Here is a 20,527-nt window from a genome sequence, read left to right on the forward strand (position 1 = left end):
TTCCCCCTAATACTTATCATCCTGGTTTGAGAAATCACGAGAATTTTTCATATTAAAATAATAAGAATGTGTTGAATCCTCCACCGGGGTTCAATGCATCAAATGAGGAAGGAAAGCCTTCGTTTGAGGATTGAGTTTGGAATTTTGTTGCTGAATCTGGAAAGAGAATGGCTATGACTGAGTCTCGTCTTGATAGAATGGAGACTCACATAGGAAATATGGATGCTACAATGAAATCCTTGGAGACGCAAATCGGACAGCTGACCAATGGATTAAGAGATCAAAACAGGGGAAATTTCCTAGTAACACTGAAGTTGATCCAAAAGAGCAGTGCAAGGTAGTCACTTTGAAGAGTGGAAAAGAACTGGAGATTCAAAGACCCAAAGAGAAAGTGGAAAGTGAGAAGAAAGTTGAAGATGGTGAGTCTGAGGATAGAAAGGAGAAGAAAATTGTGGAGTCCAAGACTGAAGTTGAAGTTGAACGGACTCCTACATTGAAGCCGACCCTTACATACCCTCAGAGGTTCAAGAAGAAGAAACTGGATGATAAGTTTGCAAAATCCTTAGAGATTTTCAAGAAGATTCACATCAACATACCATTTGCTGATGCTTTGTAGCAAATGCCAAACTATGCAAATTTCATTAAAGATGTGATGTCTGAGAAGAGGAAGCTACAGGAGTATGCAACCGTAAAGCTGACTGAGGAGTGTAGAGCCATTCTGCAAAAGAAGCTACCACAGAAATTAAAAGATATAGAGAATTTTACTATTCCTTGCTTTATTGGTGGTTCTCAATGTAATAAAGCTTTATGTGATTTGAGAGCAAGTATTAATCTTATTTCATTTTCTATATACAGAGACTTGAAGCTTGGGGAGGTAAAACCAACCACCATAACTCTGCAACTTTCAGATAGGTCACTCACATATCCTCGTGGAATAGTTGAAGATGTCTTGGTAAAGGTTGACAAGTTTATCTTCCCTGCTGATTTTGTGATACTTGATATGGAAGAAGATCAAGATGCTCCACTGATTTTTGGGAGACCTTTCTTAGCAACTGGCTAGACATTGATAAATGTACACAAAGGAGAACTTACCTTGAGAGTTGGAGAGGAGGCTGTTATTTTCAACATCTATAATGCCATCAGAGGTAATGACGAGGTGAGTACTTTTAAAAGCATTGATATAATTGACTCGTGTATTTCCGAGGTTGGTGTGTGTAACACAGTAGAATATCCGTTAGAAAGATGTATTTCTAATAATATCTATAGAGTTGATGATGATGATTGGGAAGTGAAAGAGCAGTTTTTAGCTCTTCAGGATTTGCCAAAAGTGAAAGAAGCCTCGCATGAGAAGCTGAAAGGAGACGAGTATACATAGGCAATCCATTCTTCCCCTGCCTTGAAAAAATTGCCAAGCCATCTTTGGTATACATTCTTAGGTGAGAAGTCGACATATCCGGTAATTATCTATTCTTCTCTTACTTTAGATGAAAAAGATAAATTGTTGAGAGTGTTGCGAGAATTTAAAACTGCATTAGGATGGTTGATTTCTGATATTAAGGGAATTAGTCTCACCATATGCATGCACAAAATTCTGATGGATGAGTCATATACTCCTTATGTGGATAACCAGAGGAGGTTGAATCCAGCCATGAAAGAAGTAATGAAGAATGAGGTGCTAAAATTGTTAAATGCTGGTGTGATTTACGTTATTTCTGACAGTATTTGTGTGTCTCATGTGCAAGTTGTACCTAAAAATGATGGAATAATTGTGGTAAAAAACCAAAATGATGAGCTAATATCTACTCGTACTGTGACTGGCTGGCGAATATGTATTGACTATAGGAAGTTGCGTAAAGATCATTTTTCATTGCTTTTTATTGATCAGATTCTTGATAGACTTGCTAATTATCATTATTACTTTTTAGATGGTTATTCGGGTTATAACCAGATTGTTATAGCACCAGAAGATCGGAAGAAGAATACTTTCACGTGTACCTATGGCACACTTTTAAGATGATGCTTTTTGGGCTATGCAATGCATCTTCTACTTTCCAGAGGTGCATGATGGTCATATTTGCTGACATGGTGGAGGAAATCATAGAATTCTTCATGGACGACTTCTCGGTATTTCGATCTTCTTTTGATCACTGTTTACATAACACATCTATTGTTTTGCAGATATGTCAAGAAAATAACATAATTCTTAATAGAGAGAAATGTCATTTTATGGTCCAAGAGGGTATTGCTCTTGGACATAAAGTGTCTTCTATGGGATTAAAGGTAGACAGAGACAAAGTGGTTGCAGTTGAAAAACTTCCCCTGTAATGCCCCAGATTCGACGACTGTCCTCACAGTACCAAGACATGTCCTCACTCACACGCACCCTAGGAAACTTTCCAGAAGGTCACCCATCCCAGAATTGCCATAAGTCAAGAAAGCTTAACTTTGGAGTTCTTATGTGATGAGCTACCGAAAAGAAGATGCACCTTCGTGGTATGAGTAGTACATATCAAATCTTTTAAGTCATCTTCAACTGTACAGTCCATTACATTGAACAGTCTCGGAATCCCTCTCCTTCCGGTGTAAGATCGGTTCATTCATGTTCCCTCCGTCTAGAAGCCTGCCAGGAGCCGCTCATTGTCCGTGCAACCTCATGACACCGACGATCACCCCCCGCCCTCTTCGGCCCCGGGCCTCACATGCCCACCATCTTCCGCTTGGTTTGTCCCCGAACCACACCGTACTAGAAGAGGTCGGCTGTGATACCAACTATATATTTGAGAAATACAGCCCTCGGTCTCCGTTCCTCGATCGCAACTCGATTAACATTTTAAAAATACATTTTAATGCAACCATGTAGAAAAATATATATTAAACATGTCAATATGCACAACATAATTAATTTATGCAATTGAAACATTTAATTAAAAGACAAAGGAATTTAATAACTCGTGCATGTGGTTCGCGTGGACTTTTAAATTTTCGTGGTGTTTCAATCTTCCCCCTTAAATTGAATTTCGTCCTCGAAATTCGCATATCCTTAATAACCCAAAGTTTAAACTTAGTCCTAGTCTCCACGAATCAACGTTTCCGCTGCGCTACTCTGATAAAACTTAAGTTCTAGAATGTCCTTACGTCTCTTTGATCCCAATTAATTTTTTCTTCTAAATCCTTATTTTGCAATTTGAAACTTAAAAAGATCATAATTACTTAGTGTTATATTATTATAACTTCGAGTTTCAACTTTTCTTACGATTCCCAATATTAAAACATGGATGACCATACTTATCGTATATTATTTTCCTTATTTTATACCCAAAATTTTCATCAACTTATCATATTTCAATCTTAAAATCCCAAACGCAACCGCTAACGCTTAGATTTTTCAAGCTTAATATTGATTCGTCCTTAAAACCCTTGATTAACATTCCTTATAACATTATAACCAAAATATCTCAAGGTTCCAAATATTCTTAAAAGTCTAGATCATCAAAAATTCTTATCATTTAACCCATTCAATTCTCACTTATTGATAAACTAGTCCCTAAATTCTGTAATAATTGCAAAATAAATTCTTAATTTCCTCAAAAATTTTCCAATTGGTCCTAAATTTCGAAAATTCTTTAATTATCCCATAAATTTTTGGCATTCTTAATTTCTTTCTACAAGTTTTTCATAACGAAATTTCAAAAATTTTAAACTAATTAACCCAAAATCAATTATCATGATCAATCTTACCTTTCATCAAACTTAAAATCTCAATTTATACATTTTCTTACTTCCAAAGATAATCGCAGTCCTCGAATCATTATTACTTATAAGTAATTCCCAAAAATTAATTCAACTAGTAACCACGAATCATAAATATTTTCTTAGAAAATCTACATGTCCCAAAAGCATTAGTAATATTCACGATTAACTTATGGCCCAAAATATATAATTTCAATACTAAAATCTAAAAATCAATATAGTCCAATTCCACCACAAACCCAACATGCATTGAAATCAAATAATTTCATATTTAATATCGTATCATGTATAAATAAAGCATATATATTATCATAAAACTATTAAACATGTGACTTAAACATATGATTCATATAATTATGCAGGTAACATCATAAAATCATATAAAGAATGTAAACTTACAGATTGAGGCTTGACGACAGATCTTTCCGGCGCTGATCGTGGCACAACCCTTTACAGGACCTTTGCTCTGATACCAACTGTAACGTCCTAGATTCGATGACTGTCCTCACTGTACCAAGACGAGTCTTTCCAGCGTGCTTATGTCCTCACTCACACGCACCCTAGGAAACTTTCCAGGAGGTCACTCATCCCAAAATTGCCCATAGTCAAGCACGCTTAACTTTGGAGTTCTTATGTGATGAGCTACCGAAAAGAAGATGCACCTTCGTGGTATGAATAGTACATATCAAATCTTTTAAGTTCTCTTCAACTGTATAGTCCATTACATTGAACAGTCTCGGAATCCCTCTCCTTCCGGTGTAAGATCTGTTCATTCATGTTCCCTCTGCCTAGAAGCCTGCCAGGAACTGCTCATTGTCCGTGCAACCTCACGGCACCGGGGATCACCCCCCGCCCTCTTCGGCCCCGGGCCTCACATGCCCACCAGCTTCCGCTTGGTTCGTCCCCGAACCAAATCGTACTAGGAGAGGTCGGCTCTGATACCAACTATATATTTGACAAATACAGCCCTCGGTCTCCGTTCCTCAATCGCACTCGATTAACATTTTAATGCAACCATGTAGAAAAATACATTTTAAACATGTCAATATGCACAACATAATTAATTTATGCAATTGAAAAGTTTAATTAATAGACAAAGGAATTTAATAACTCGAGCATGTGGTTCGCGTGGACTTTTAAATTTTCGTGGCGTTTCATCCCCCATCAAAGAACATCAAAGAAATAAGGAACTTTTTAGGACATGCGGGGTTTTATCATAGATTTATTAAAGATTTCTCTAAGATCACTAAACCTCTATGTAATTTGCTTGAAAAAGAGTCTACTTTTATATTTGATGATGAATGTCTACATGCATTCGAAAAACTCAAGAAAGCATTGGTGACAACACCAATTATGCTAGTGCCGGACTGGAAGGAGCCATTTGAATTAATGTGTGATGCAAGTGATTACGTAATTGGCGCTATCCTGAGCCAAAAAAGAGAAAAGATGTTTAGGGAAATTTACTACGCAAGTCACACCATGGATGCTACACAGAAAAATTACACTACGATTGAAAAGGAGATGCTTGCAGTAGTATTTGCCTTTGACAAATTCAGAACCTATCTGATCTGCACAAAGGTAGTTGTTTTTACTGACCATGCAACTATTCGCTACATATTCACCAAGAAAGACGCAAAACAACGCTTTATAAGGTGTATTTTTCTGCTGCAAGAATTTAACTTCGTGGTCAAAGATAAGAAGATGAGTGAGAATCAAATGGCAGACCACTTGTCGAGACTTGAGTTAGTGGAGAAGAAAGAAGAGGGAGTCATAAAAGAAGCATTTCCAGATGAACAGCTCTTCGAGGTAAATTCTATACTTTCTTGGTTTGCTGATATTGCGAATTTTTTGTTTTGTGGTGTTCTTACTCAAGGGCTAAATCATCATCAAAAGAAGAAATTCTTCCATGATATTAAATTCTTCCTATGAGACGACCCATGTGTGTTCAAGAGGTGTGTTAACCAAGTTATTAGGAGATATGCAGATGACGTCGAAGCACATGAAATTCTGGAGCAATGTCATTCTTCACCATATGGTGGACATTTTGGAGCATCACGAACAGTAGCTAATGTATTGCAATATGGTTTTGATTGGCCTAGTTTGTTTAAAAATGGTTATACCTTAGTGAAATCATGTGATAGATGTCAGATGTTAGGAAACATCTCTAGGCGTCACGGATTATCACTGACAAATATTTTGGAAGTAGAACTTTTTGATGTTTGGGGCATAGATTTCATGGGACCATTTCCCCATTCTATTGGTCATTCTTATATTTTTATTAGATGTGAATTATGTCTTGAAATGGGTGGAAGCAATTGCCACCAATACTAATGAAGCTCGTGTTGTAGCTAAATTCGTGCATAATAATATCTTCACCAGATTTGGAACACTGAGAGCCATCATAAGTGATGAAGGTACACATTTTTGCAATACGATTTTCAACTCACTTTTGGCTAAATACAGTGTGAAGCACAAAGTGTCACTAGCATATCATCCTGATCACTTGAATGGACAAGCTGAAATATCCAACCGAGAAATTAAACAAATAATTGGAGAAGACCGTCAACACTAACCGGAAGGATTGAGCCATTAAGTTGGATGATGTGTTGTGGGCTTATCGGACTGCATTCAAGACGCCTATTGGGATGTCTCCCTATAGGCTGGTTTTTGGTAAAGTGTGCCACTCGCTAGAGTTGGAGCATAGAGCATTTTGGGCAGTAAAGAAGTTGAACTTTGATTTGAAAGCTTCTGGGGATATCATAAAACTGCAGTTGAATGAGATGGGTGAATTTTGCAATAAAGCATTTAAGAATGCCAAGATCTACAAAGAGCAAACCAAGAAGTGGCATGACAAAATCATTGTGCGAAGGGAATTTGAACAGGGACAACAGGTGTTGCTTTATAATTCTTGTTTCATACTTTTCCCAGGTAAGTTGAAATCGAGATGGTCAGGACCGTTTATAGTAGAGGTAGTGCACCCATATGGAGCAATCGAGCTCAAATGCAATGATGGCAGAACGTTTAAGGTGAGTGGCCAGCGAGTGAAACATTATTTTGGAAAAGAGGTGCGGAACATTGATAATGTCCCACTTCCCGAGTCTACTTAGAAGAAGAGAGGAGTCAGGCTGACGACTATAAATTAAGCGCTAAATGAGAGGCAACTCATCCTTTTTATTTTTATTTTTGTTAAAAAAAGTGTATAAACAGAAGATCGCTCGCACCAACGCCACTACATGCACGGCCGTGCGTGTAGGATCAGCAAACAAGAACAGAGGAGCGCGCGCGGCTGCTCCTGGTTACGTGCACCAGCGCGCGCACAATCATTAATGAAGGCCAGAAGCGCGCACGCCGCAGCGCCAGTACACGTGCAACCGCGCATGCTCAATTATAGATGCACGCGGTCGGTGTAGAACACACGCAGCCGCGCACACAGCGCACCATCCCCACTTTAAAGCCCAAGATCTGCACGACTCCTTGACACATTCACCTCAAATTCACTCTACTTCCTCTCCCACTCCACAGAAAATCGTCGCCGCCTCTCCCACTCAGTTCAGCTCAGCCGCCTCTCCCGTTCAACCCGCTGCTGCCTCTCCCACTCAACCCACCATCGCCACCCCCGTCGTGCGCCCTCTTCAGTTAATTTCTTCCTTCAAGGTTACAAATTCTTACTTTTGTCATTATCTGCAGTAATTTCAAGTAATTACGAGATTTGGTGGAGTAGTTCTTTATATTTGATTTCGAAGTGTCGTGAAATATCATTGAACATCATGTCGCCAAGAAAAAAGTCAAAGGACTCAGCCTCCTCTTCTTGTTCCTATGAACCTAACAAATTTTAGAATGAGGAAGCTCTCCAAATCTATGAAAATACTATGTCTCGGTCAATTATAAGGGCAAGACGGCTAGATTTAACAACTTCTAACTGTGTGGTAGTAGAAGAAATCGAACAAAGGAGAGTGGTTGGAGCTCGCCAAATCACCGCCAGACGCTTTCATCTCTATAGTCCGAGAATTTTAGGCAAACTTGCGAGTCAGACACGAGGACTCTAAGGTATTGGTGCGAGGTAAATTAGTGGCTTTTGACTCGGAAACCATAAATTCAATCTATAATCTACCTAGCTTCGATCACGACGAGTACACATAATCCATAGCCGGCATGATAGATTATGGTGTCATGATCCAAGAATTGTGGATTGATGGTGCGGAGTGGAGATTGAGTCAAGGAACTCCAGTCACTTTGAAGAAATCTGAAATGCTCCATGACCCAAGAAGTTGGGCCTCGTACATCCTAGCAAGAATCATGCCATCATCTCATCAAACTGAAATCACAAAAGATAAGGTGGCATTGGTCTACGCCATCATGGGGAGCATATGAACATGTTCCCAAATCCAAGGGAGCAATCACAGTTCCTGCTGGAAACCCCGGGCGCGGAGTAAGAGAGATCGAAAGACAGGATACCAAGGCGGCTTACAACCAACGAGCTAGAGACCGCCAAGAACCACCACCACCACCAATCACCAGAGCAAGTCTGCGAGACAGAGTGTTCCGAATGGAACAAGACATGAGCACTCAGTGCCAAGAGCTTGCAAAGCACAGACACACGACAAATACTTTAATGTCTTATATGATGGACTTTACGTCGGTGCTAGCCCAGTGTTTTCCACTGATTGGGCCTGATTATGCAGTTTTTCCTCCACCACCAACTTGGCCACCACAATACCCACCACCGCAGCCCATGGACGAGGAAGTTGAAGATGTCGTGGATGATGATTGGGGCAACGATTTCTAGCACTCGTGCATGAGGTATGTGTTATCATGCTCTTTTGATTTATACATTGAGGACAATGCATACTGTAAGTTTGGGGGGTTGAATAATTTTATCTATAGGTCGCTTTTAGTTTTTTTTTTTTAAAAAAAGATTCATTTTTAATTATTGCATGCTAGAATTGTTAGAAAAGAGTCATGGATAAGTCATTGTGTGGCCGATAATGAAAATGAAATTGTGGTTCTGAAGCATATATGTGTTCACGATAAATTGGGAGTCACATTTTTTTGCACTGTCATATTTATTTACGTTATCGATGCTTAGAAACAATTTGCATACCTGTGATGCTAAATAGACAATGAAGATCTGACTTTTAGTAATACTCATATGACATTAACTGACACTTTTGCCAACACAGAGATGATATAGGAAATTTTTAAAATATTTTTAGGCTTATTTTCATTGTTTATTATCTATTGTTAAACCATTGAGCCTCGAGTTGATTGAGATGCTTGAATTTTTTTGTTGTACCTACATCAGATATCATTTTGGTTGAACAGTACATGTGATTGGTTTGTATGAGATAACTAATGGATTAAGGGTAATCTAGAACTCACTTGAACACTTTTTGAGGCGAAATATGGATAATATGTCACATGTGAATGATTTAGGCAATCTTTATAACCTTTTGAGCCTTCGAGCCTACCAAATGTAAATGAAATGTCTCTAGTGTCCCATTTTGAGCTTACTAAAAATCAATCGGTGTGTGTCAATGACATACAATTATCCCTCACTTGTATCTGTTGTATAACCCACAACAACTACCAAATGAAACTTATACACTTATTATTCTACCTAATTTTGAGATAAATAAGTTCATTGATGTTGAAAATAATTCAACCACTCTGTGAAAAGAGAAAGAAAAACAAACGTGTATAATTGAGTTGAAAAATAAACAAAAAGAAGAAAAAAACAATGAAAAGAATGAATCAAAAGTGGTGAAGAGAAAAAAATTGGGAAAATGAGGATGTTAATGATGAGAAAACAATAAGTGGATGGGAATGAAAGAAGAATGAAGATGAGTGAAAATGATGAAATCCAAATATTTCATCAAATTTTGATTTTCATACCCTTTATTGTAGCCATGAGTCATAACCTAACATTATAAGCCTACAAGACATATTAACCTTGTCACATTTATCTAATATATTAGTGGAGAAAAGTTGTTCAAGTCAAGCTTCTGGATACCTGAGAAGCATGGTTAGCAAGTATGGACTTTAATCATTTGCATGTAATCATATAATTGTTTGACATAATTAATCATTTTTGGTATACTTGTGTTAAATATCTTATGAACCAAATAATCACCATTAAAGTCATTTGTGATCTGTGTAAGTGGATTGCATTTTAATGAAGTGTGGGTTGAACTGAGCTGAAGATTTCTTGAGTTTATGAGGTTAGTGGGTGTCATGAATTTATTTGAGCATTCGATTAGGTAAATGAACGTTAACATATCACACACGCACGTGACTCTCAAATAATTGTGAATCACATGAAAATGGATAAGTCATAGGCCAAGGTCTATGGTTGCATATCCATAATTCATAGTTGTTAGCTTTAATTATTGAGTAAATTTTCATTTTTATTTTTATTTTGCTTGGGACTAGCAAAAGTTCAAGTTTTGGGAGTTTGATAAGTGCAAGAATTGCACTTAATTTATACAAGAATCCATTTAAATTGTGTTAGTTTCGAACAGAATTATGCATTTATGGGTTGTTTTCAATGTTAATATAGGAATGTAGAAAAAGATATACATGAAGCCACATTGATGCAAGAAGGACAAAGCTGCGCGCGCACCCGCATCAAATCACTCCCAGCTGCGCGCACAGCAAAGCAATATGCGACAGAAGGGTGCGCGCGACCGCGCCAGAACACGCGAAGCCGCGCGCGCAGATTTGCATCAGGACAGGCAGAGCTCGCTCGCGACCGCGCATGCAGGGAATAAAAGTTTATATTAGGAATGTTTGAATCAAAGTTTGAATGATACAATTTATTAGTCACTTGAGAAAGAGGGAATAAAATAATTAAGTGTTCTTGGCTGTTAAACCTTTAGAATTCATGAATATAAATGCAACCTGGAATGGTTATCTTGGAAACTAAGTGAAATAACTCCTCTAGATATTTTCTCTCATTGATATTTTCTCAATTCGATGTTTAGATTATTAGTTATTTTTAATTAATTCGTTCTAAGTAAACCAAACCTGTTATTGATTCTTGTGAATAAAGTCGTGACTATTTAACTACAAGCACTTATATACTTTTATATACACACTCCTCGTGAGAATGATACTTTACTCTCATATATTAAAACTTGACAATCGTGTGCTTGCCAGCAGAAAATACGTAACACTTACTATAATTAGCCTCATTCTTTTCATCAACACCTTGATCAATAATGTTTGAATTCATTTTTTATTGTACCAATATGATCATGGTAAGAGCGTCTAGTAGCATCTCCTCATGATCCCCTGGGTATCACTGATAGTGTCTGCAAGAACTTTAAGTCATGGTTAGCGTACAATACGGTCTCTTCAACTCATATATCTCAATCGAATCTAAAACCTTTGGTATATCAAGAGTTGCATATGAATTCGATAACGATACGATGTATCTTTGAGTATTAATAGTGACATAGTATGTGCAACTGAGAAAACACATTTCCAAAATGCACACGTCTTACTCTGACCAAATATTCTTTGCACTATTAACTCATCATATCACATAAGATATATTCACTCATATGCAAAGGGTGAATCCCCGACTACAATGCATTTGCTCGTAAGTATTTCGAAACTACATCCAATCTAGCCACTTGATGACCCTCAATAGAGTTAGTAAACGGATCAAAGTGCACGTTAGTACGTAAAACCTCTACATTATCCCAGGTCAAAAGACTAATGGTGTACAAACATAACCGCGGACTATTACACTCGATAAGTAAAAACCACTTGGACAGTCCGAGGGAGTGTTGTTCAGTGAATCATCAAATGATCATTCATCTGTATGAATGGACATCTCCGTGCGCTTATCAATAAAACATGGTGTTTACATCACAAATACTAGTCTCAAGCTCAAGAAGCTCAAGCGACATTTACCTTGTTTTAGGCGGTTGATTCGACTAGGAACCTGTTTAGAATATATGATACACTTCCTAATGAGTTTCATGGTCTTACGTTGAGAGGCAGACCTCATGGTACTTATCATATATTCAAAGAGTTTATCTATACTGTTTGCATGAGTATACAGATAAAATCGTAAAATATTATTAAAATAAAAACATCATCCAAGATCAGTTGCTGATGCAGAAATCATGGCTATCCATTTTGGCTTTATGCTAGCGATGCAAGGAGATTTTATTGATGCATCGGTATTCTCAGAATCTGTTAATGTTGTCCAAGCAGCGACACATTCAGCAGAAATTATTAACCATAAAGGGTTGCTTATTTTGAACATTTTAGATCTCGTTTCTTGTAGGTTTAAGAGAATTTGTCATGGTGATAGAAATGCGAACAAGGTAACTCATTTCTTAACGCATTTTGCTTTGGATCACCCTTTACTCTTTTGTCTTGGGTTGAAAGTTTTTATCTATCTTGATTGATGAAAGTAGTTATTAACGATCTAATGAATAGTTCGGTTTCCTTTCAAAAAAAAAAAACACCACATGTCTAACATATCTTCATCTTTTTTTATTATCTCACTAAAAAGAATGAAATATTTATAAATTGAGCACATGATCATTATATTGTGCTCATTTATGTATAATAATCATAAATTCTATTTGATCAGGTGATAATTGAAAGGATTTTGATGGCAATAAGTACGTAGAATCAAACACTAGTCATTTTATTAAAAATTGTAGGCAAATTTAAGATTCTAGTGGAGAAAGACATACTCTATCTCTATCTCTATCACAAAAACAAACGTAAGTATTTAAATAAAATATTACAGGTCCAGTAATTTTTATCATTATTTCATTTAACATAAAAAGTTCTATGTGAATGTCTTACGAATCAATTTTATTATACGGATTTTCGACTCGAATTATAAAAATATTATTTTTTATGTGACGAGTGTTACTTTTCACTGTAGATATAAATCGAGTCGACCCATCTCATTAGAGACCTACTATTCATTTAAAATACAGCCCATCTAGACACCCTATTTTCTTGTATTTTAGATTAGCTTCCTAATTTCACCATAAAAAAAGTTCAACTACGAAACTATGTGTTTCTACGCCTTACATTCGTCGATCAGTTTACAGTCTTCAATTATTCCTTTTCTGTTTTTTGACACTGTAAATTTGTCCATTTTTGTAGCCACTCGATGAGTTCAGCAGGAAGACACGAAAATAAAAGTATTATTTCAAAGATTTTGCCTAGACAAGATATGTTTTTTGATGGAAGTCATGTTGGTATGGTCTTCAACCCATTAGGAGTACCTCAACAAATGAATGTAGGACAGATATTTCAATGATCACTCGGATTCGCAGAGCTCTACTAGACCGACATTATCGAATATCACTTTTTGATGAGAGAGACGAACAAAAAGTCATGATTCGTATTTTGCAACTAAGTGTGCCTTAGAAATGAAAAATAAAATTAATATGACAAAAAAAAAAAATTGGTACTGAGCTCAAACTCTATTAAGTATTTAAAATCTAAGAGATGAATTTGAGCATCACTCAAGATATGCTCAAGTTCTCTGAGCTTGAATTAAGCCGAGCTCGAGTCGAGCTTTCCTCAGGCCGCTTGACATACTTGCACTGCTGGTGAAAGAAACTCCTACACTCATTAAGACAAGGTTTAAATCAATTTTACCAAATAAAAACAGAAGAAAGACAACAATTCAAGATCATCAAAATAAGTATCCTACATGAAATTGTGGAATATAAGACCAAATTCACGATCATTTACTACTCGGAAATTTGGAAGCTGTTATCACGGAAGTAAAGGTAGTCGGAGTGGGGCAAAATTGTTTTATTCCTAGAACCGTAACCAGGATGGAACTGAAAACACTGGTACAAGTAATAGGAATCATGGCAGGCACAATTAGCTTCTATTAGTCCAACCAATACACTTGTAAATTTTCGAGGCACGTAAACATGCTAGTTCGGGCCACATAATCACTGCCCTAACGGAAAGTCCACAAGACACAGATCACAAGACGACAGAGAGAGAACAAGGATCCCAAAAGAAGACAAGTTATATGGCTAATCACTCATTACCATGAGGAAAATGCTACAACTATTACGTTGCCTCTTAATATTTGACACCATCACAAGAGCTGTCTGTGAAATGAAAAGTGGAGAATCAAGATTCTTAATAGGATTGCCCATATATCTGTACTTCTCTTTCTTGCAGCTGGGTTTTGATGGCTATACTGATTACGTGATTTAGACGAAAAAGCAAATGCCGGAGGTCATATAGTAAACTCCGATGCTCCAAAATATGAATGCACTTAATCCGAAATACATAGGGTATGATCCGAACTATACAGTCGAAATGTTAGTGGATAACAAAAAGTAAATGTTGACAAAATGGTTGACAAAGAGAGCCGAGCTTACAAAAAGCGGAGAAATGTAAAAACTCTCAGCCTCAAGTGATTAAACCACCGCTGCATCAAGTTTCTCTATTTGCTTGGTCTCAGACTCAATAGTTGCCTTGCTCTCCTGTCTCAGAAATCTTTTACTGCGAGCCACGCGAATTGGTCTTCCCATAAACTCCTGCAAAGCAAGAACTTCTTAGAAGTTTTTACTCCATCCCATATAATTAAATCCATTCTTGCAGGCAATGTCAACAAAAGTTGTGCGAAACCCGAATCCCGATAGGACTATTAGAAACAATGTTTTCCAAAATTATAACTCATAAAAGCTAGTTCAAAGTATATAATTCCATTCTTTAACATGCATCGGATATATGCCGGAGATCGGAGAAGGTATGCTTGAAGTTTATATCATGATGTCTGTGCGTACGTTGGTTTGGGCATCCTGTGGTCGGTCTTTGTTTCTAATACGGTATTTGCATATCAGGAGTTTGAGCTTGTCACCACCGGCTCTACCACCATGTTAGAAACTAATTTTTCCAAAAGCTTGCATTCACGAGAGCTAAGCAAAAGGCCGCCAACAGTATGTTTAAAGACAATTGATGATTACCTTCCCTTCAAATGTGGCAAGTGCTGCTAGGGCCTCGGCGTCGGTGTTGAAGGAAACAAAGCCATACCCCGCCGACCGTCTCGGTTTATCTTGAAATACCACTTCAGCAGAAACAGCATTCCCACCATTAGCATTAAAGAATTCCTTCAGGTCTTTCCCCCTCGCTTCAAAATGCAAATTTGCAACAAACAAATTGTGTACTGGCAAAGGTTTGGGTTGTGGTGGAGATGAAGGTTTCTTCTTCTTTGGATTGGCCCAGTTAAGCTTCAAAACTCTACCCTCGAATTCCTTTTTCACAAACATAAAAAAGACAAGTGATTACCGAATAGTATTATTACTGTCTTGCAGGCATCCATAAGTATTTTACAAAAATCTTTAAATCCCAAACACTTGCCTTGGATTCGAGATCATTAAGAGCTGCAACAGCTTCTTCATTCGAAGACATTGTTACGAAGGCGAGACCCCTGTTTCTTGTTTTGTTATACATTGAAAACTTTATCCCACCAAAAAAGAAAACGGAAAAAAAAAAGCATCATAATATGAACCCGTAATAAAATTTACAACAAAATGTAAGAAACCAAGCTTTTCCGGTGAGGCAAAACATGACAATAAACGACCAAGATTGCATTTTTAGTGAAATACTCGGCACCCAATCAAAATCAGTGCAGGTTAACATCCAAACTTCGAAAAATTTTGTTGTTTGTCAAAAATTACAACGTTATGTATCACAGTATTTGTAGGTAAACCAATATTACATGCCACCCCATGATAATCTATAAAATTAATATCCCATAAAGAAACAGAGAATAAAGATTAAGAAAAGAACACCTCAATATCAACAACGGAGCCATAATTTTCAAACAGGGGTCGAATATCATCAACAGAACATGTCCAGGGAACATTCTGAACAAGCAACCTCGTGTTAGAAACTTCATCCTCTGCCTCTTCTACGGCATTCTGTGGGGCGAGTGGCTGGGATTGAGGTTGAGCCCGTACATGGACAAAGTAGAACCGAAGATTGGAGCTATATGGGTCCGTTTTGAGCGAAATAAAACATGGTTTCGAAAGCCGAGGAAACTGATGGGTGGTGTGCGAGAATCGTGGAGCGATGGGATAGTTATATACGAGACCGAATGCCGCCATCGGAGCTTTCTTGTTTCAGTAAGACGAAAAGGAAAGAAGGATAAGAGAAGGGAGGAGAAGGGGAAACGGGGAAAATTAGGAAAAAGGGAGTCTATTGCGTTTTTTAAAAAAAAAAGATTCATGGTTAAAATTATTTTTATGTCCTTACGTTTTAAGTTTAAATTGTTTAAACACACCCTTTTTAGTTAATTGTCCCAAATTTTTAGTTAATTGTCCCAAATTATACATTCATAGCATCTTTTCAAAAGAAATTTAAAAAACCTCCGACCGTTCCAGTAAAACCCTCGAAAAACCCTTCCCTTCAAGGCGACGCTTACTCAATCGAAGGAATGGCAAACGAAAATGTGGTAAGATTCGCATTTATTTCGATTTTTTGCTTCTGTGTTTTTGTCCATTTTCGTGATTTATGTATGCTGTGTGCGTGTGAATGGGCGTTTGTTTTTTTACTTTGATGGTCGACGATGAAAAAGAAGTCTACCATAACGTATGGTCGACCTCACATGGTCGACCATGAAAGTCAAAAAGACAATATCTTATGGTCGACCACCTTGTTTTTTATGGTCGACCATTTGACCAATACTAATTTTTTTTTGTGTCACAGGTTTATTTGCCGAGAAAACTTGGCAGAGATGCAGTATTTCGATGCAAATTGACAATTCAATCGAGATACAAAGAGGTTTCTGAGAAAATTCATCGCTATTTGAACAACGACGAGAGAACCCATTTTTTCGAGCAGTCGGCTTTTGGTAATTTGGTTAGGTATTATAGAGATTTTAACATTTCCAGTCAAATTATATGGTATTTAATGAGTAATCAGATTGTTGATAGTAGTAGTGATGATTTGTGGATGGTGGTGCGCAAAAGGCCGGTTAGATTTTTTTTGTTAGAATATTGTTTAATAACGGGTCTCGATTGCGCTATAGAGCCCGAAGATTTATCAGATAGAGATGTATTTGGCACCACACACTTTCCCGGTAAGTCTGAGATTGCTTTGAGTGATTTGGAGGGAAAGATTAATGTCGAAGAGCATAATGAGAATGGTATAGATGTGGAGAAGATAAAGATGGCTAGTCTATACTTTTGTTGTGCCGTATTTGGTGAGGCGACGAGGAAAAAGACGATGAAGATCGACCCTAAATTTTTGAGGCTTGTAGATGATTTGGATAGGTTCAACCATTATCCCTGGGGTAGAGTAGCCTATCGGGATGCTGTCCGATGTTTGAAGAAGGACCTTTTAGGGCGATATAATTATCTCACCGAGGCACAAGGTCGGAAAGAAGTTGACGGCAGCTTCCTTGTCGGCGGTTTTGTTCTACCTCTGCAGGTATATTGTTTTTTGAATGTTAAAGTGGATTTGATATCTTTATTTCTACTAGTAACATTGTTTGAAATTTATGTTACAGATCCTTGCTTATGAATGTTATCCGAGCGTGGCACAAAAGATAGCAAGGAGAAGAGATGTGGAAGGTTTGATGTTGCCGAGGATGTTTCAGTGGGTGACTAACACATGGTCGTCAAACCGTGCCCCAACTGGCGCTGATATCGCTGCAGCCTTTGGTGGTTCTCCTATAGATGTAAGTAATATGAATTGATTTAATATAATAACTGTGGACATTAATTTTTTATTAATATGATGTGTTATTAATTATATGCAGGATTGTCTTGGTTTTTTGACTCCTACTCCTGAGGAGCTAGTTTCACCTTATTACACGACCGGGATTTTTGTTGATTCTGCACCTGATTCGGTCATCACTCGGGTGCTCGAGCTCTGGAGGCAAGGTGAAACAGTCATATGTAGCGAGCACCCTTTAGAGTCTCCCTCAGTCCAGCACACGCCTTCTGCACATTCAAGTCCTGTTTTTTCCGGCAACTTTTATGGTGATATGAGTAGATCAGTCCAGCACACCCTTTCTGCAAATGCATCTGAGGACGTTTCCGGCACCCGTTCTGGTGATCTCAATAGATCCAGCTCTAGCACTAGTTCTCCAATGCGTACGGGTCCTAGAGTACACTTTGGACTCAATCCTTCCCGCCACCCGTCACCGTTGGAGCATCGTTTCGAGAGGCGGTTGACTGCCTTGGAGGATTCCGTTGCGTCTATGCATGTTAAGATGTCAGCAGAATTTATTGAGACCAGGGCGTCTATCCGGAATATAAATATGGCTTTAGATGACTTGAAATCGAGTTTCAATCTTGGTCTCGATGAGTTGAGATCGAGTTTGACTGAACAGATCAGAGCTGGTTTTGATGAGATGAGGTCTACCATTCTAGTGCATCAAGACAAAGATTATAGCGTAGCCTATAGCAGAGGGCGGAAGAGGAAATCATCCGAGGCCGATTTTGGTGAGTTAATTATATTAATTATAATTATTTTTATGTGATAGAATTGTCATTATTATTTTAATTTGTTTAATTTACGTTGTTAGGTGTGGATGATAATCTGGCTAGGGAAATTGGCAGTAGTAGCCAAACACAACATATATTTGAGCCTAACCTTCCGGTCATTACAGAGGAGTCCTCAGAAGGTGAGCTAATGCACTTTTTTATTTTATATTTATGTACAGTTTATTTAACAATAAACTTTTTTTTAGATATTCAAGCGACTCCGGATGCGCGTAATCCAGTTGGCGAGGCGACCACGTCGAGAGGTTATTACACTGCACCTTATCTATTCATATTTGCATTGAAGTTGTTATTATTTTAATTTGTTTAATGTACGCTGTTAGGTGTGGATGATAATCTGGCTACCCAACAGATATTCGAGCCTATCCTTCCAGGCATTACAGAGGAGTCCTTGGAAGGTAAGGTAAGACACTTTTTTGATTTTATATTTATGTATAGTATATTAAACAATATACTTTTTGTTGTCAGATATTCAAGTGACTCCCGATGCGTGTATGTCAGGTCGCGAGGCGACCACGTCGAGAGGTTATTACACTACACCTTGTCTATTCATAATTTCATTAAAGTTGTTTTAATTGATCTATTTATGCAGTGAGGCCACTTGCGGAGACCGTGACACTGAAAGTAAAAACCTCGCTGGCGCGAGTTAGGGCATCGATGCTCGACCGTTCGCCAAGTATGATTCGAGGTTTTTATGCTGAATATGAAAAGTCGTACTACGGGCCCATGGCGATCGCAAACTCGCGTGTCACTTTCTCTGTAAGCATTTACAATGCTTTTAAATTTGTTAGAGAACTTATTTTAAAACATTGAAAAACTTTTGTTTTGTTGTATTCAGCACTTCGGCGAAGCTCTCCGTGGATTGCTTGAGATGCAGCTCCGACATCCTGAAGTGATGTCGCCAGATGTGTCGTTGATGGACATAGATTTCTACAGTTCGATGTCAATATTGGTCGAAGATAGAGATAATGTTGTCAACACAGATCTAGTGGGGAAAGTGAAAAGCAGTGATCCAAAATGGCCTTGTATCTCGTGGGAGAAGGCACGAAGAATTCTCATCCCTGTCTATAGAGATAGGCGCTGGTTTTTGCTTAAACTTGTTACAGGGGTGAATAAGTGCATTATATATGACTTGCAGCGAAGGCACGATCCCAACTTCAAAGATCTGAATGAGGAAATAGAGCCTATACTTATAAACGCTGCTCGTCTGCTATCCATTGTCGGGAACAACCCACACCCCGAGAGGCCATGGAATATAAAGCTTCATGATGAATACAGTGCCAAGATTATACAGTAAGTTGTCAACTTTTTAATTAAAATATAAAAAGTTCATTATATTTTATGATATTATAAAGTAAATAATAACTTTTTATTTTATTTTCTTTTTTCTCAGCGAAGACTCTGGAGCATTTGTATTAGCCGTTGCTGGATACTCTTTGTCTACGAAGAGTGCGCAATTAGTACTAACTTTGGATGAAAAATTAGTATCTGAGTTCAGATATTTTTTAGCTTGTAATATGTTCCTTAATGATTGGTCATTGTTGTGATGTATAGGACAATTTTATGCAATTATTGGACACACATTGTTTGTTATTTGTTTGTTTTGTTATGTAATTCATAATATTTTTTTGTTCGACCACTATAGTTTTTTCGTCGACCAATCTTTTTGGTCGACCACTGTGTTTTGTGGTCTACCATTCTACTATTTTGGTCGACCACTGTGTTTTTTGGTCGACCCCATGAAACATGACACTTTGCTTTTTGGTCGACCATACAAATATGGTCGACCACTCTCTTTTATGGTCGACCACTCTTTTTTATGGTCGATCCCTCTTTTTTATGGTCGACCAATACAACTATGGTCGACCACAGTGCTTTAGGTTTAGGGTTTAGGGTTTAGGGTTTATGTCATATGTTATGATTTAAATTTGAATCAATATAAAAATTACGTTACATTTCAAAAAGTTTGAATCGTGAAATCACAATTACGTTGTAAGATATAATTTACAGGTGTCACGATCTGCAAAATTATGTCATATGTTATAATTTAAATTTGAATCAATATAAAAATTACGTTACATTTCAAAAAGTTTGAATCGTGAAATCACAATTACGTTGTAAGATATAATTTACAGGTGTCACGATCTGCAAAATTATGTCATATGTTATAATTTAAATTTGAATCAATATAAAAATTACGTTACATTTCAAAAAGTTTGAATCGTGAAATCACAATTACGTTGTAAGATATAATTTAC

General features: G+C 37.5%; 3 protein-coding genes across 5 annotated transcripts; 2 read left to right on the top strand and 1 right to left on the bottom strand.

Moving 5' to 3' along the window:
- Positions 1–619: 619 nt before the first annotated feature.
- Positions 620–1,060, top strand: LOC140991543 (uncharacterized). Its single transcript, XM_073461548.1, has one exon. It carries the CDS (start codon positions 620–622, stop codon positions 1,058–1,060), a length of 441 nt encoding a protein of 146 aa, XP_073317649.1.
- A 12,049-nt stretch (positions 1,061–13,109) lies between these two features.
- Positions 13,110–15,931, bottom strand: LOC140965554 (28 kDa ribonucleoprotein, chloroplastic-like). Of its 3 annotated transcripts, none has more exons than XM_073425657.1 (5): positions 15,552–15,931; positions 15,118–15,216; positions 14,724–15,011; positions 14,166–14,294; positions 13,110–13,353 (listed from the first exon to the last, which is right to left on the bottom strand). In XM_073425657.1, the coding sequence occupies exons 1-4, from the start codon at positions 15,864–15,866 to the stop codon at positions 14,175–14,177; spliced, it is 822 nt and encodes a 273-aa protein (XP_073281758.1). In that variant the 5' UTR covers positions 15,867–15,931; the 3' UTR covers positions 13,110–13,353; positions 14,166–14,174. The 3 variants fall into 3 exon arrangements, with proteins under 3 accessions (XP_073281758.1, XP_073281755.1, XP_073281748.1); XM_073425654.1 differs by having other exon boundaries at positions 13,114–13,353; positions 14,136–14,294; XM_073425647.1 differs by lacking the exon at positions 13,110–13,353 and having other exon boundaries at positions 13,412–14,294.
- Positions 15,932–16,293: 362 nt separating this feature from the next.
- Positions 16,294–19,837, top strand: LOC140991549 (uncharacterized). The gene is made up of 11 exons (XM_073461559.1): positions 16,294–16,350; positions 16,468–17,190; positions 17,270–17,440; positions 17,522–18,209; positions 18,293–18,391; positions 18,458–18,514; positions 18,593–18,667; positions 18,738–18,794; positions 18,862–19,028; positions 19,108–19,562; positions 19,663–19,837. The coding sequence occupies exons 1-11, from the start codon at positions 16,294–16,296 to the stop codon at positions 19,814–19,816; spliced, it is 2,703 nt and encodes a 900-aa protein (XP_073317660.1). The 3' UTR covers positions 19,817–19,837.
- The last annotated feature ends 690 nt before the right edge of the window (positions 19,838–20,527 follow it).

This window comes from Primulina huaijiensis, chromosome 2 (genome assembly GCF_012295235.1).
Source record: "Primulina huaijiensis isolate GDHJ02 chromosome 2, ASM1229523v2, whole genome shotgun sequence".
NCBI lineage: Eukaryota > Viridiplantae > Streptophyta > Magnoliopsida > Lamiales > Gesneriaceae > Primulina > Primulina huaijiensis.

What these genes read in the sequence shown, in the direction of transcription:
- LOC140991549 (XM_073461559.1), top strand. Translation starts at nt 16,294, where the DNA reads ATGGGCGTTTGTTTTTTTACTTTGATGGTCGACGATGAAAAAGAAGTC. An exon ending in TACAGAGGAGTCCTTGGAAG is followed by an intron (nt 18,668 to 18,737) that starts GTAAGGTAAGAC and finishes TTTTGTTGTCAG; the next exon opens with ATATTCAAGTGACTCCCGAT. An exon ending in CGAGGCGACCACGTCGAGAG is followed by an intron (nt 18,795 to 18,861) that starts GTTATTACACTA and finishes CTATTTATGCAG; the next exon opens with TGAGGCCACTTGCGGAGACC.
- LOC140991543 (XM_073461548.1), top strand. Translation starts at nt 620, where the DNA reads ATGCCAAACTATGCAAATTTCATTAAAGATGTGATGTCTGAGAAGAGG.
- LOC140965554 (XM_073425657.1), bottom strand. Translation starts at nt 15,866, where the DNA reads ATGGCGGCATTCGGTCTCGTATATAACTATCCCATCGCTCCACGATTC. An exon ending in GCTCCGTTGTTGATATTGAG is followed by an intron (nt 15,217 to 15,551) that starts GTGTTCTTTTCT and finishes GGTGGGATAAAG; the next exon opens with TTTTCAATGTATAACAAAAC. An exon ending in TTAATGATCTCGAATCCAAG is followed by an intron (nt 15,012 to 15,117) that starts GCAAGTGTTTGG and finishes TTTGTGAAAAAG; the next exon opens with GAATTCGAGGGTAGAGTTTT.